General features: G+C 39.2%; 1 protein-coding gene across 1 annotated transcript in view; it reads right to left on the reverse strand.

Annotated features, from left to right (window-relative positions):
- Positions 1-11599, reverse strand: part of CTR9 (CTR9, Paf1/RNA polymerase II complex component) — a 28883-nt gene extending 17284 nt beyond the window's left edge. Inside the window, exons 1-7 of the mRNA XM_011969914.1 lie at positions 10927-11599; positions 9614-9712; positions 7192-7431; positions 6593-6710; positions 5549-5638; positions 2081-2229; positions 355-462 (exon numbers count right to left, since the gene is read on the reverse strand). Coding sequence (XP_011825304.1) covers positions 355-462; positions 2081-2229; positions 5549-5638; positions 6593-6710; positions 7192-7431; positions 9614-9712; positions 10927-10971 — 849 coding nt within the window. The 5' untranslated portion in view covers positions 10972-11599. The remainder of the gene's footprint in view (positions 1-354; positions 463-2080; positions 2230-5548; positions 5639-6592; positions 6711-7191; positions 7432-9613; positions 9713-10926) is intronic.
- Between the last annotated feature and the right edge of the window lie 1732 nt (positions 11600-13331).

Genomic DNA, 13331 nt, shown 5'->3' on the forward strand with positions numbered 1-13331 from the left:
CTTCCTCATTTCTCTACCATAAATGAGTAGATACCTTTATTTTTACACTTACATTTGTTTACATGGCTGCTTTTTCTCTGAAACTGAACTCCCTGAGTACAGAAACCATGTTTTACTCATCTCCGCATCACCACCACAGTGTTGGGTACAGTATGTAGGGGTCAATAAATATTAAGCAAATAAATGAATAAACAAACGTATGTACCCCCACGTAACTAATACAACAAACTCTATAATTTGGAGGGGGGGAAAACCTGACATTTTCAAATTTCTTTCCAAGTTTAAAAAAGAAATAAAATATCGATTGCAGTATAGAAAAACAAAAATCAGAATTTAAAAATAAATGATTTCTACCTTTTTGAAGAAAAAGTGATTTGCCAAGTGGTTCAATACCATAGGGTTGCTAGGATCAATAGTATAGGCTCTGGAAAGAAGCTGGACGCCATTTTTAATGGAATCAGCCTAAAAGAAAACATTGCAACAAGGTGGAGTGAAAACAATACTAAATCAGCACTTTTCAAAGTTTTCTTCAGTCACAAGAAATAAGGTTATAAACCCTAAGATCAGACACTAAAACAGATTAGAAGCCTCTTATGATTTTTAAATATCTGTATTGCATTTGTAATTAAATCTCCCTTTTAATCCTTAATTTTTTTGTGTGTCACTTTTTTTCCCTCTTTTTATTTTCTTGTTCAGTTCTTGCTTGAGACTTACCTACTTTATTAGTCCCTGCCCCTACTTCTCCCACAAAAAGCCACCTTTGTTTCTATTTATTTATATTCATTTTTATTTTTTTTCAGACAGGATCTCACATGTTGCCCAGGATAGAGTGCATTGGCATGAACACAGCTCACCGCAGCCTTGACCTCCTGGGCTCAAACAACCCTCCCGCTTTGATCTCCCAAAGTGTTGGGATTATAGGTGATAGCCACCATGCCTGGCCTTTACCACCTCTGGTTTTATTGAACCGAGCTGTTTTCTTCATGTGGCTGATACTGGTGGATTACCCAACAGCCATTTTATCACTTATCCTGCTAACAGAATCCAGATTTTGTAGCCTGTGAAAATCTTTTGAGTTTAGGAAGGAAAGCTCCCTTCCCCTCTTCCCCAGGCCTGGGGCATGAATCATGACTGACCTACACCAGTCCAGATAATCTATTCCTCTGGCCTAAGGTAGTGGTTCTCAACTGAGGATGAAGTCATGTTTGGTTATCACAACTGGAGGAATGCTACCGGCATTTAGTGGGTAGAGGCCAGGGATGCTGTTAAAATAAACATCCTACAATGGAAGGGACAGTTCCCCACAACAAAGAATTATCCAGCCCAAAATGTCAATAGTACTGAGGCTGAGAAACCTGGGCATACATGTTTTGGACAATTATACATAAAGGGAAGCATAATGGAGAGCTTCCTTCTCAATACAAGACAGGGCTTCTCTAAGAGAATGCCTTTTTATCCTTTCCCTTTCCTCCCTCTTTATAAGATCAATGTAATAACGAGAAGCTGGAGATGCTGCAGCCATCTTGTGACTATGAGGTGACAGACATGATGAAGAAAGGCTGCACATTAAGGAAGGGAGGACAGAATTATATAAAATCATAGGTTTGATGACAAGGAGCTTTCAAATTTGAGACCTTTGACAACTGGTTTAGTAAACAGTAAAAGCCCTTATGTTTAAAGCACTGAGATGTGTTTTTTGTTACTTGCAGTGGAAGCATTCCAAACTGATATACAAGTCTACAACCCCTTATCTGAGATTCTGAAATCTAAATGCTCTAAAAAACAAGTTTTTTTTTTTTTTTTTTTGGTAATCTTGGAGCAAACTCATTTGGTGGCAATACTACCTGAATTGTAACACTATCCTACTAGTGTGAACAGTCTATCATTTTGCCACACAAATGTTAAGTTTGCTTTTGGGGTAGTGCCCCAATAACTGGGTATTATACATTACAAAGTATAGGTACCTTTCTGTAATCTGTAGTCTTAATTTCTAAGACACATCTGGCTCCGAGAGTTTTAGGTAAGAGGCTGTGGGCTTGACAAAGCAGTTAGAAGCTAGATACTTTTTTCACTTACATACCTCTTTATTGTTGAGTTCTAGAACAGCCAGTCCAACTAATGCTCCCACACATTTGGAATTGAGTTCCAGGGCTCTGCTGAATGCCAGACGAGCTTTTTCCAGTTTGTTAAGTTTCACAAAGCAATGACCCATTCCTAAACGAACTTCCGCTATAGAATGAAGTCATTCAATTTGTTAAACTAGGGCATTTTTTAGGGTTCAATTACAAAAATGCTTAAACATTCTCTATTTGTGAGTTGCAAAATCCCCAAAATTAACCTCAGTATAACTACACTATAAAATCTTTTGATCTATCACAAACTTGGTTTCCTTGGAGGCTACATCATACCACGTTCCAACCCTCTCCCCTATCACCGACACATTTCTCACCATAGAACAGAATACTATAATACTGGTATTTTTCTTGTCTTCTAACAACGCTGCTAACCATATCTTCAATTTCTCATTACTGAAGAATGATTTTTAAACAGAGAACAAAAGTTCCACTAAGACCTTAAATGTGACTGATTATGTGCACATACCATTGTTTCCTTCAGAGCTATGCTCACATGTGCTACCTCATTTCAAGACCATGCCAAAACACAAACGAGTTCCCATCTAAAGCCATTTGCCATACTGGTCACTAGATGCCCTCTTATCTATTTAAGGATACTGCTTCAGCAACCCTCCCCTATTTTTTCTCTCTACTGGATCATTCATTCTCATCTATACATAAACATTCTCCCATCTTATAAAAATCCTCTCTTGAATATCTCTTTCCAGTTGTCAATCATGTCTGTTCTTCCTTTGATAGCAAAACTCCCAGAAAGATCTAGCTACGCTTGCTATGTCTAATTCCTTTCCTTCCATTTTCTCTTGAATACACTCCAGTGAAGCTCTCACCCCACTATTCCAGTAAAACTGCTTTTATCAAGGTCACTATGGATTTGTATGCTGCTAAATCCAATGATCAATTCTGTCCTTATTTTACTTGGCCTAACAACAGAATTTGACACTGTTGGTCATCATCTTCTTTTGGAAACATTTTACATTTGCTTTTAAGGACAATGCACTTACCCTATTTTCCTCCTATACCTCTGGCTATTATCTTCTCAGTCTCCTTTGCGGATTCTTCCTTATTTTCCTTATCGCTTAATGCCAGAGTGCTCTAGAGCTCCACCTTCAGACCTCTTTTCTATTTGCACTCATTCACAGCTTTATACACTATCTATATGTTGATGATTTCAGCCCAGACCTCTTTCCTGAATTTCAGCCTTTCTGAGCTCTTCGTCAATTTTAAATAACGGGATTTGGAAAATATGATTAAGTATAGAGTTTACTGGGGTGCAAGCTGTGAGAATGGCCACTGGAAAAGTACTGACTCCAAATGAGTGATATCAGCGTTTTCCAAAGTGAAAAAGTTAAAGTTTTAATTATTTGGGGGAAACAGAGAAGTTCTAGCAGGATTATAACATTTTTAAATATAACACCAGGTGCATATGTTACAGCAATTTGATTGGTTACAAATTGCTATATTCTAAAAAGATTATTTTATTGCTCCATGTGAGGGGGGTCTTATTTGTGGCACCATTTGATCTTAATTATTTACAGCAAAAAAAAAAAAGGCAGAAATTGCAACTGCATGCCATGTGACTCAGATTGTATAGCCACATTCTTCTCAAGACTCAGGATAAAGCTCGAAAAGCTTTAAGTTTGAACTGTTTAATTTGCCAACTTATATGTCTAAAAGGTATTTCAAGCTTTTCATGTCTAAAACTAGTTCCACTTAAACTATTTCCCAAATATAATAAAATATAACTCTACTTTTCCAATTGCTTGTACAAGGGAGTTATCTTTGACTCTTCCTCTCTGTTTCACACATCATATCTACTCCATCAGCTCTCTTTTCAAGACATGTGTAGAATCTGACCACTTGTACCAACTCCACTATTACCTCCCTAGTGTGAGCCACAATCACCTCTGACCTGCCTGCCTGCAGATGCCTTCTTCCTGCTCTCCCTGCTTCTGTCCTTGACCCCCTCCCCTTGAGCCCCACTCTAATCTCAAACCCAAAGCTCCAACAATCCTTTTAAATACAGGTCAGATCATGTCACTCCTCTGCCCAATGCCCTCCAATGGCTTCCCGTCTCTGTCAGTGTAAAAGCTAAAGTCCTTACAATAATCTGTGATGCCCTGTGTGATTAGTCAGTTCCTGGTTATAGTTTTGACCCCATTTCTTACTACTTCTCACCCCGACTCTTTCTCCATTCCAGATACAATGGCCTCCTTATTCTTCCTTAAACTTTCCTCTTTCCTCTGGACCTTTGTACCTTCTACGCTCTCTCTCTAGGAGTGGTCTTCTCCTATATATCTGCCTGGCTTCTGGTTGTTTTTTAGGTCTTCACACAAACGTTACTATCTCTGATGAGTTTCCTTGGTCATCCTTTCCAAGCAACTCCTGATGCTTCTCACACCCTTTTTCTGCTTTATTCTTCTCCTTAGCTCTTACTGGTAGCTTACACATCATACATATTTTACTATTTATCTTGCCCACTGAAAACTGAATTCCACGAGGGTAGGAACTTTTGTCTCTTTGGTTAATTGTTACATTCTCAGGGTTTAGAACTGTGCCTGTCACATAATCAATAAAAATTTGCTACATGAATGACATTTTGGAAAGAAAAATAATATAGGGCAAAAAGATTATATTATAATCTACTATCCAGAGTTTTTTTTTTCTTGAGACAGGGTCTTGCTCTGTTGCCCAGGCTGGAGTGCCATGGCATGAACATGGCTCACTGCAGCCTCAAATGCCTAGGCTCAAGCAATCCTTCTGCCTTAGCCTCTTGTGTAGCTGTGACCACAAACACTATTATGTGCAGCTGATTTTCTATAGAGACAGGGGTCTCACTTTGTTGTGCAGGCTGGTCTCAAATTCCTGGGCCCAACAAGCAATCCTTCTACCTCAACCTCCCAAAGTGCTGCGATTACAGGTATGAACCAGTGTGCCCAGCCCCTATCTATTTTTTTTTCCCCTTGAGACAGGGTCTCGTTCTGTTGCCCAGGCTGGAATGCAGTGGCACAATCATGGCTCACAGCAGCCTCAACCTCCCAGACTCAAGCGATCCTCCAGCCTCAGCCTCCTAAGGAGCTGGGACCACGGGTGTGTGCCACCATGCTGATGTAACTTTTTCATTTTTTGTAGAGACAGGGTCTCACTACGTTGCCCAGGCTGGTCTCAAACTCCTGGGCTCAAGTGGTCCTCCTGCCTCAGCCTACCAAGTGCTGGGATTATTGGCATGAGCCACTGTACCTGGCCTTACCATCCAGTTTTTGACTCAAACGTACCACTAAAAAAAAAAAAAATCATGATTCTGACACTTCAATAATCTAACAATATCTTTTCATAACTAACTTCATAAGCAACTGACAAATCCTCAATGTTTTAAGCTGGGTCATACACAGTTTAGACATAAATTTTTCTCTTACCTGGACATCCTGGGTTAGTACGCAATGCTTTCTTATAGTAAGCAAGAGCTCCTCTGTAATCCTTCTTGTTGAAGGAAATGCAAGCTTTACCTGTAAAGATTTTTAAAAATAAACACAGTGTCTGATTAAAGGCCACAAGTCTATTATGCTTTACACTAACTTATCTAAGTTAAATACATCGCTCAGTAAGAAATACTTGAAAATAGTGAACAAAATTTCATATTAAAAATTCGTTTTTCATAAAAGTATATTAATTTATGTCTAAAAATAAAACTTCCTATTTTTATGTGAAATGTTATGAAGTTAGCAAACTAACATAGGAACAGAGAACTGAATACCGCCTGTTTTCACTTATAAGTGGGAGCTAAATGATGAGAACACATGGACACACAGTGGTGAACAACACATACTGGGGCCTTTTGGAGGGTGGAGGGTGGGAGGGGGAAGAGGATCAGGAAAAATAACTAATAGATACTAGGCTCAATACCTGAGTGATGAAATAACCTGCACAACAAACCCCCATGACACAAGTCTATCTATGTAACAAACCTGCACTTGTATCCCTGAACTTAAAAACAGTTTAAAAAATGTTATAAAATAATAATTGAAATAGCTTGAAGTTGTCTAAGTAGAGATTGCTTATTGGCTCTTCAGAAGTGAATAACCAATTACTGTTTTTTGAAAAAATTATTTTTTGTAGAGATGGGGTCTTGCTATGTTGCCCCAGCTGGTCTTGAACTCCTGGTCTCAAGTGATCCTCCTGCCTCAGTCTCTCAAAGGGCTGGGATTACAGGTATAACGAGACAGGGTCTCAAAGTGCTGAAATCACACTGTGCCTGGCCTAAATAATAATTACTCTTAACTGGTATATATTTTATTTCCACAATTTCAACAATATTTGTTGTAGGTAATTTCATTTGTAACAACATAAAGCTCTTCTACTGTGCTGTCTAGCTGAGTTATTAAGAAGCTATTACAAAGAAATATATTGTAGGCATATGCTGAAAACAATTGTTTCCTAATATGTTGCCAAAGATCACTTACCAAGAAGGGCTGGAATATTATTTGGAGACTGATTGAGTACAAAATGAAACTGTGCATCAGCTTGATCCATTTTGTCACCCTCAAGGAGGCAAAAGCAGGCTCTTCCCAACAAATGGTTCTATAAAGTAATGTATTATCTTAGACTTTACCCCCATATACCATGAACGTGTAACACTAAAGTGAAAACCAAATAGCAAGGAGGTGGAGCACAATGCAAATTCCCCTATCAAATGTAATGTGCTTAAGCTAATAACAAGTAATTCTTAATTACAAAATGAGAAATTATCCTGAAATGTAAGTCTTCTGCGCCAGTAACAATGACCAAAAGAAAAATTTTAATTCCTTAAAATATCCTTGAAATTCACCTGGAGATAATAAAATTACTGGTGCAAGTTTTATGTACTAAATTTGCCCATATTACTTAAACAGTACAAAAACCAAAGCATTCCAATTTTAATGAGGAACCTTTCTTCTTTTTGACTCTATCAACCATGTTATTTGAAGAAAAACTCTTTCAAAAAATCTGCTCTCACACACATTTTGCTTTCATGTGCTTTTCCCCCCTTCATAAATGGAAAGAAATTTGACTTTATTTTTACCTGATCATACATAATAATTTTATCGGCCATTGTGTACAATAAGGTGGCCTGTGTAATAAGATCCTTTTTATTGTCCTTATTCTTTTCTTTCCGAGCCTGCTGTACATAATATGCTGCCAATGTATCCAAGCAAGTCATCTGGTCTTTTTCATGGTCTCTATAGTCCAAATTGCCATCTATACGTGCTGCTTCCAACAATTTTACAAACTCTTCTGTTTTTCCTTGCTTGTAGTATTCCAGCTATAGGTAATGAAACAAATTAGAATCACTAAAGCATATGTCCATATAAAAAGTTGTACATAAATGTTTATAGCAGCTTTTTTTGTAATAACAAAAAACCGGAAACAATCAAAATGTTGATTAACAGGTGAATGGATAAACAAGCTGTGGTGTATCCATAAAAAGGATACTATCCTACAATGAAAAGGAATGAACTATTAATACATGCTACAACATGGATAAATCTCAAAGTAATTATGCTGAACGAAAGAAATCAGACCAAAAAAAAGAGTACATATTGTGTGATCCTATTTATATAAAACTCTAGAAAACATAAAACAATCTCTAGTGTCAGAAAGCAGACCAGTGATTGTCTGGCACAGGGATTAGGGGTGGGGTGGGGGGCTTGTGGGGAGTGGTACAGAGGACAGTTTTGGAAGGTGATGGATGTATTCATTAACCTTGATTGTGGTGATGGCTTCAGAGGTATATACAGATGATAAAACTTATCAAATGGTAAATGTCAAATATGTGCAATTTATTATAAATCCATTAGACTTTAATAAAGCTGTTTAAAAAACTGGAGTGACTTAAAACGTTCCCAATCTGCTACTTATCTAGCAATAGTTGATTTCTAACTAAAATTTTCAGACAAGTGGAGCCTAAGAGAGAAAACAAGAGTGAAAGATATGAAGAATTCTAAATAGAAAACTTGGCTTCTGGTTCTAGATCTACCAAAACTTATCTGTGATTTGCGCCTGTTTAATAACTTCTCTAGGCATCTGTTTGACTTATAAATAATAAAAGAAATATCCACTAGGTGTGGTGGTATGCACCTGTAATCTACTACTTGGGATGCTGCGGTGGCAGGATGGCTTGAGCCCAGGAGTTTGAGTCTAGCCTGGGCAAAATAGAGACTCTGTCTCTATGTGGAATATCCACCATTTATTAACCACTGACTATTGGTCACATACCATGAAAGGAATTTCATATACGTATTCTCTAATCTGTACAACCACTCTATGAGGTAGATGCTAACATCTCTATATTTTAAATGCGGACATATGCTCAGAAGTTAGATCACTTGTTTAAGGTCACATAGCTAGTTAGCAGCCATGCCGAGACTTGATCTAACCCCAAAGCCTACATTCTTTTCCCTATAAAAATCTATATCCCACAATGTTTCATTAATCTATTCTACTACAGGTGCCATGCTAATCCTCCAATATTCTAATTTTTGTTTAAGTGCTGTTAAGGAAGGCATATGTACTTTAAAAAAAAAAATTTTATACACACACACACACACACACACACACCCCCCTAAATTACCGTATGGTTTTAAAAAATGTGTGTGACAAGGAGGCTTGCTCTCCATTGAATAAGCAAACTTGGCACTTCAAGTCAAGAAGGCACTGCTTGTCACTGAAAATACTTCTCTGTAAATCCACATCCAAAAGGAAGAAACTCTTAGAGCAGTCTTGAGCATGGGATATAAGCCCAATTCCAGACCTATTTCTCTGATTCTTCAAGACAATATTAGGAGACTCTTCTGTATGTTTGTATGAAAGCAATGTGGCACATCTCCTTAGGAACAATGACTGTAACATTTATATTACCTATTCCTATAAAAAGGAAACATCATTATGCAGCTGATGCTGGCAAGTAGAGGATATAGAATTTTAGGCTTTCTGACTGGATTTTCTTGAGAATCTCCAGTAAGATTCACACTGAAGGAGACTAAATAGGACAAAAAATGTAAGCCTGAGATAAACTTCACCCAAAAGAACTTCTGTGGGGTTTTCCTGGAACCTAATCACTTTCTAGAATATTTTAAGGGAAATGTTTTATTATTATAGGAAACAATGTTAAGCAGCAATGTTCACACAGAAGCACTTCCCTTCTTTTCAGCTTGTCTATAAACCATAAGGCAGCCTTCACTGAGCAAGCACTAAATAATCACATATTCAATATAGAGTAGTACTTAAATGAATTTTGCCTTTACCAACATACACTAATTCACCAGTAGAGTAGCATATCACTTAGGAAAATGGCCTTATTGTTTCATAAATTATTAACACAATTAATTTCCATACACATGGTATAATTAATCTATCATGCAGCCAAGCTGGCTATTACTATATCTGAAAAGAGAAACTACATATTTTCCTAGTCAACAAAAAATATTTGCTACATGAATACTGACCGCCAAAGCAATCCATATGTGCAGTTGTGTGTGTTCCTGTTTCAGAATACTGATAACTTCATCTCCCTCCGGTAACTGATCGAAGTCAAGTTCAATGACCTAAAATACAAAATGTAGGTCTTAACTCTTATTCCGCTTTAAAATTCAAATTTCATCTGTGCTGCTTTTCTTGAATATAATCAACATGCATATACATAGAGTAGGTGTTCACTTTCAATACGGTTGAGCTAATACATGTTAATATTTAAGGAGTACATGACAAATAGGTTATACTATAATAAAGAGCGAGCTCAGAGAAGCAAACAAACCCTGCTACTTGTCCCCAAATCACTGGAACTATAAAATGCTAGAAATGGTCTGCTTACTCAAAAATAACAAAACAAAATCCTACTTAACATAGAATCCAAGTAAAGTGCAGATAAGCACCCTAGAGACTCTCATGCCATAGGTCTGACTCCTTGAGATGCATGACCCTACAGGCCATGCAAAGTTGAATGCCACTGCACACATTAATCATGGAGGTGGCACCTGCGTATAACAGACAGTCCTGGCTGTAAGCACAAAAATAATAATAGGAAAATGTCCTGGAGTTAGAGGCAATGACTACACAACTTTGCGAATACACTAAAAACCACTGAATTTTACACCTCAATATTATATCTCAAACAAAAAAATAAAAATAAGAGTATAAGATATACAAGAAGACTGAACATCAAAGCTGAGAGCTTTACTCAGACAAGCCACAGGCCACCCATGAATGAGACATAGGTAAACGAGAGGAGGTTAAATTCTATCAGCACACAGGGGCGGCTAAATCTTGGGCTATCTCGCTGAAGGAGAGTTGATGTAGAGAACATAGTGCACCATGACAGACTCGAGTTTCTAAGGGAGAAGAGGTGACCTCCTATATATTCCCAGGGAAAGATCTCGAGCTTGAGCAGCATATAAACCCCGGTAACATCAGAGCCCACCTCTGTAATCTGCGAGGTGTTTTACAGTTTATCGGGTACTCTCACACCTCTGCTCCCGCGTGTTGTTTAGGAAAAGAGTAGCGCACTGTCAAATACGAATAGGCTGGAGAGGAACTTTCAAGAACTCCTTCTCCGAGTGGCCCTGAGGCTGCAGAGACGCGGTGCTCCCTGCCCGAGAGGGCACAGGAGCTGAAGAAGAAGATGATCAGACCTTGGCCAGGGATTTTGATCAGGGCTCTTAGGGAAGGAGGATGCTTTCGCTTCAGAAACGAAGTCGAGCGAAGTCGGTGGGGGGATCGTACAAGTTCACGGCCCCCACCCGCCTCCATACACGACACTTACCTCGTCAGTGTCCCGGAGGGGAATCTCGATGGAGCCCCGCGACATGATGGGGTCAGAAGGCGAGCAAGTGTCTCGCCCCGCCGCTCCGCAGCCGGTAGTCTCAGCTTCAGGCTAGTCCAGAGGTGAGTGACGGCTCCGGCTCTGGTCTTGACTGCCGCCCCGCGGCGCCGCCAGAGTTCTGGCTTCTCCTTCCCGTCAGCCGCTTAAACAACGAGCAGCGGACGGCGGACGGCCACTTCCGGCGACCCCGCCCCCTGTCCCGGAAGCACTCCCGCGGGAGCGTGCCCTACGCGAGCTCGCCGTGTGGCTCCGGTGTTTCCGTTTTGGTGTTGGCGGTTCAGAAGCTTTCGTTGGCGTGTCAGCTGTAGGGCCGTAGGGTGTGACCCGAGAGCCTGCAGGACCTTCGGAACCATGTGGCGTTTGACTTTCCTCAGCGCTGGCTCGGCCCCAGATGAAAGCTTGGAAGGCGTAGCCGCTTGGTCCCGCGGTGGGCGGGGCCTCTGCCTGACGTGGACCTCTTGGGATGGGCCTGGCCAATCCTGTTGTCTTCCCAAGATTGTTGCGGATAATTCTGTCTTTCGTTCTGCAACCCAATCATTAGTTCATCTTTTAGTCCCCGTTGGGTGTAAGTCACACCTATGATACCTTTGTGACTAGTTTAAATAAAAAATTTACAATTAATTCGGTAATCATTGTGATAATTCATGTCTTTTTTTTTTTTTTGGTTCTTCGAAGCATGTAAGAGGATGTAGTGTATTTGTGATTTAAATAAAATTGCAGAAGAGGCCGGGCGCGGTGGCTTACGCTTGTAATCCCAGCACTTTGTGAGGCCAAGGCGGGCGGATCATCTGAGGTCAGGAGTTCGAGACCAGCCTGACCAGCATGGTGAAACCCTGTCTCTACTAAAAATACAAAAATTAGCTCGGCGCGGTGGTGGGCGCCTGTAATCCCAGCTACCCGGGAGACTGAGGCAGGAGACTCGCTTGAACCCGGGAGGTGGAGGTTGCAGTGAGCCAGGTAGGCCCCACTGCACTCCAGACTGGGGACCCATCGAGACTCCACCTCAAAAAAAAAAAAAGAAATTAATTTTAGTAATATATTTTATTTAACGTGATATATCCAAAATCTCATTTCAACATGTAATCAATATAAAAATTCAGATAATTTTTACATTTGTAATACTAAGTCTTGAAAATTCGGTATGTATTTCACATGTATACACTGTCTCAGTTGCCTGATTTTAAGTGGAAATATTGGATCTGTGTTTAGATTTCATAAAGTTTGCAGTTGAAAAAATAGGTTCGCATACTTTAGTTTTTCCAAAATTTAAATTAATTAAAATTTTTTGAAATTAAATTCCTTAATTGGATTAGTCATATTTCAAGTGTTCCATAGCCACATGTGGTTAGTGAATACTGCATTGGATGGCATCATACAGTATTTCCCAGAAATACTGTTTAATACATTTTAAAGTTTGTAAAGTAAGCATTAAACAAAAGTACAAATAGTGGTGATTGTTATTCTCCATGCCCAAAAGCCTCCCTGATATTAAAAACTCTATTGATAGGTTTGGTTTTTCAGTTATTTGCATCCAAAGCATCATACCTGATAATGCATAGTGCCATGATTGGGGCACTCAATTTGGAGTGGGATTTGGAGGAAGTGACATTAAGTTGCATCTGGGAAAATGAGTTTGACAGGTAAAGTATGTAGGGGAATGTGTACCAGAGGGGACAGCATGTTGGGGAAGAGCTTTGAGAACCTGCAAGGTCATGTGACTAGAATGTAGAAAATGAGGAGAGTGGCGTAAGTTGAAGTTGGTATAAGAAGTACCCAGACATGCTGGGCTTTATTCATATAAAGCAAAACTGACATCTTGTCCTGTTTCCAAAATGAGTGAGTGTACACATTATATCCCACAGGAAAAACAAAATACTTTGTGTTCTGAAATAAACCGTGAAAGAAGAGTATCACACTATCTGTAGTCTCCAAAGTGAACAAAACTTTCAGCATTTTCCATATATTACTGACTCTCTTACAAGTTAATTGCTGACTTTTGTAATGCTACAGTCTGAAGACATGTGGGAGCTTGGGGTCATATGGCAGTCATATGAGAAAATTGCCGTTTTCCTACCATGAAGCAACTAACTGTAAACCTTGGTATGTGTGCATTTGATGTATCAGTTCTTCTAAAGCCTAAATTCACTTGTATACTTTTGCAAGTGTTTTTGTAAGTAAACATTTTTTTTCTAAATGCTTTTGTCCTTCAGAATTTCTTTTGACTTAGTATGTATTAGTGATTTGGGGTTTTATCTTACATGCAAAGTGATTGAAAGGTTTTAAGTGATGTGTATGTGTCAATGAGAGGGAGACAGAATAAAAGAGAATTGATTTTGGCCAGGCGT

This window comes from Mandrillus leucophaeus, unplaced genomic scaffold (assembly GCF_000951045.1).
Source record: "Mandrillus leucophaeus isolate KB7577 unplaced genomic scaffold, Mleu.le_1.0 Scaffold920, whole genome shotgun sequence".
In the NCBI taxonomy this organism is placed as follows: domain Eukaryota; kingdom Metazoa; phylum Chordata; class Mammalia; order Primates; family Cercopithecidae; genus Mandrillus; species Mandrillus leucophaeus.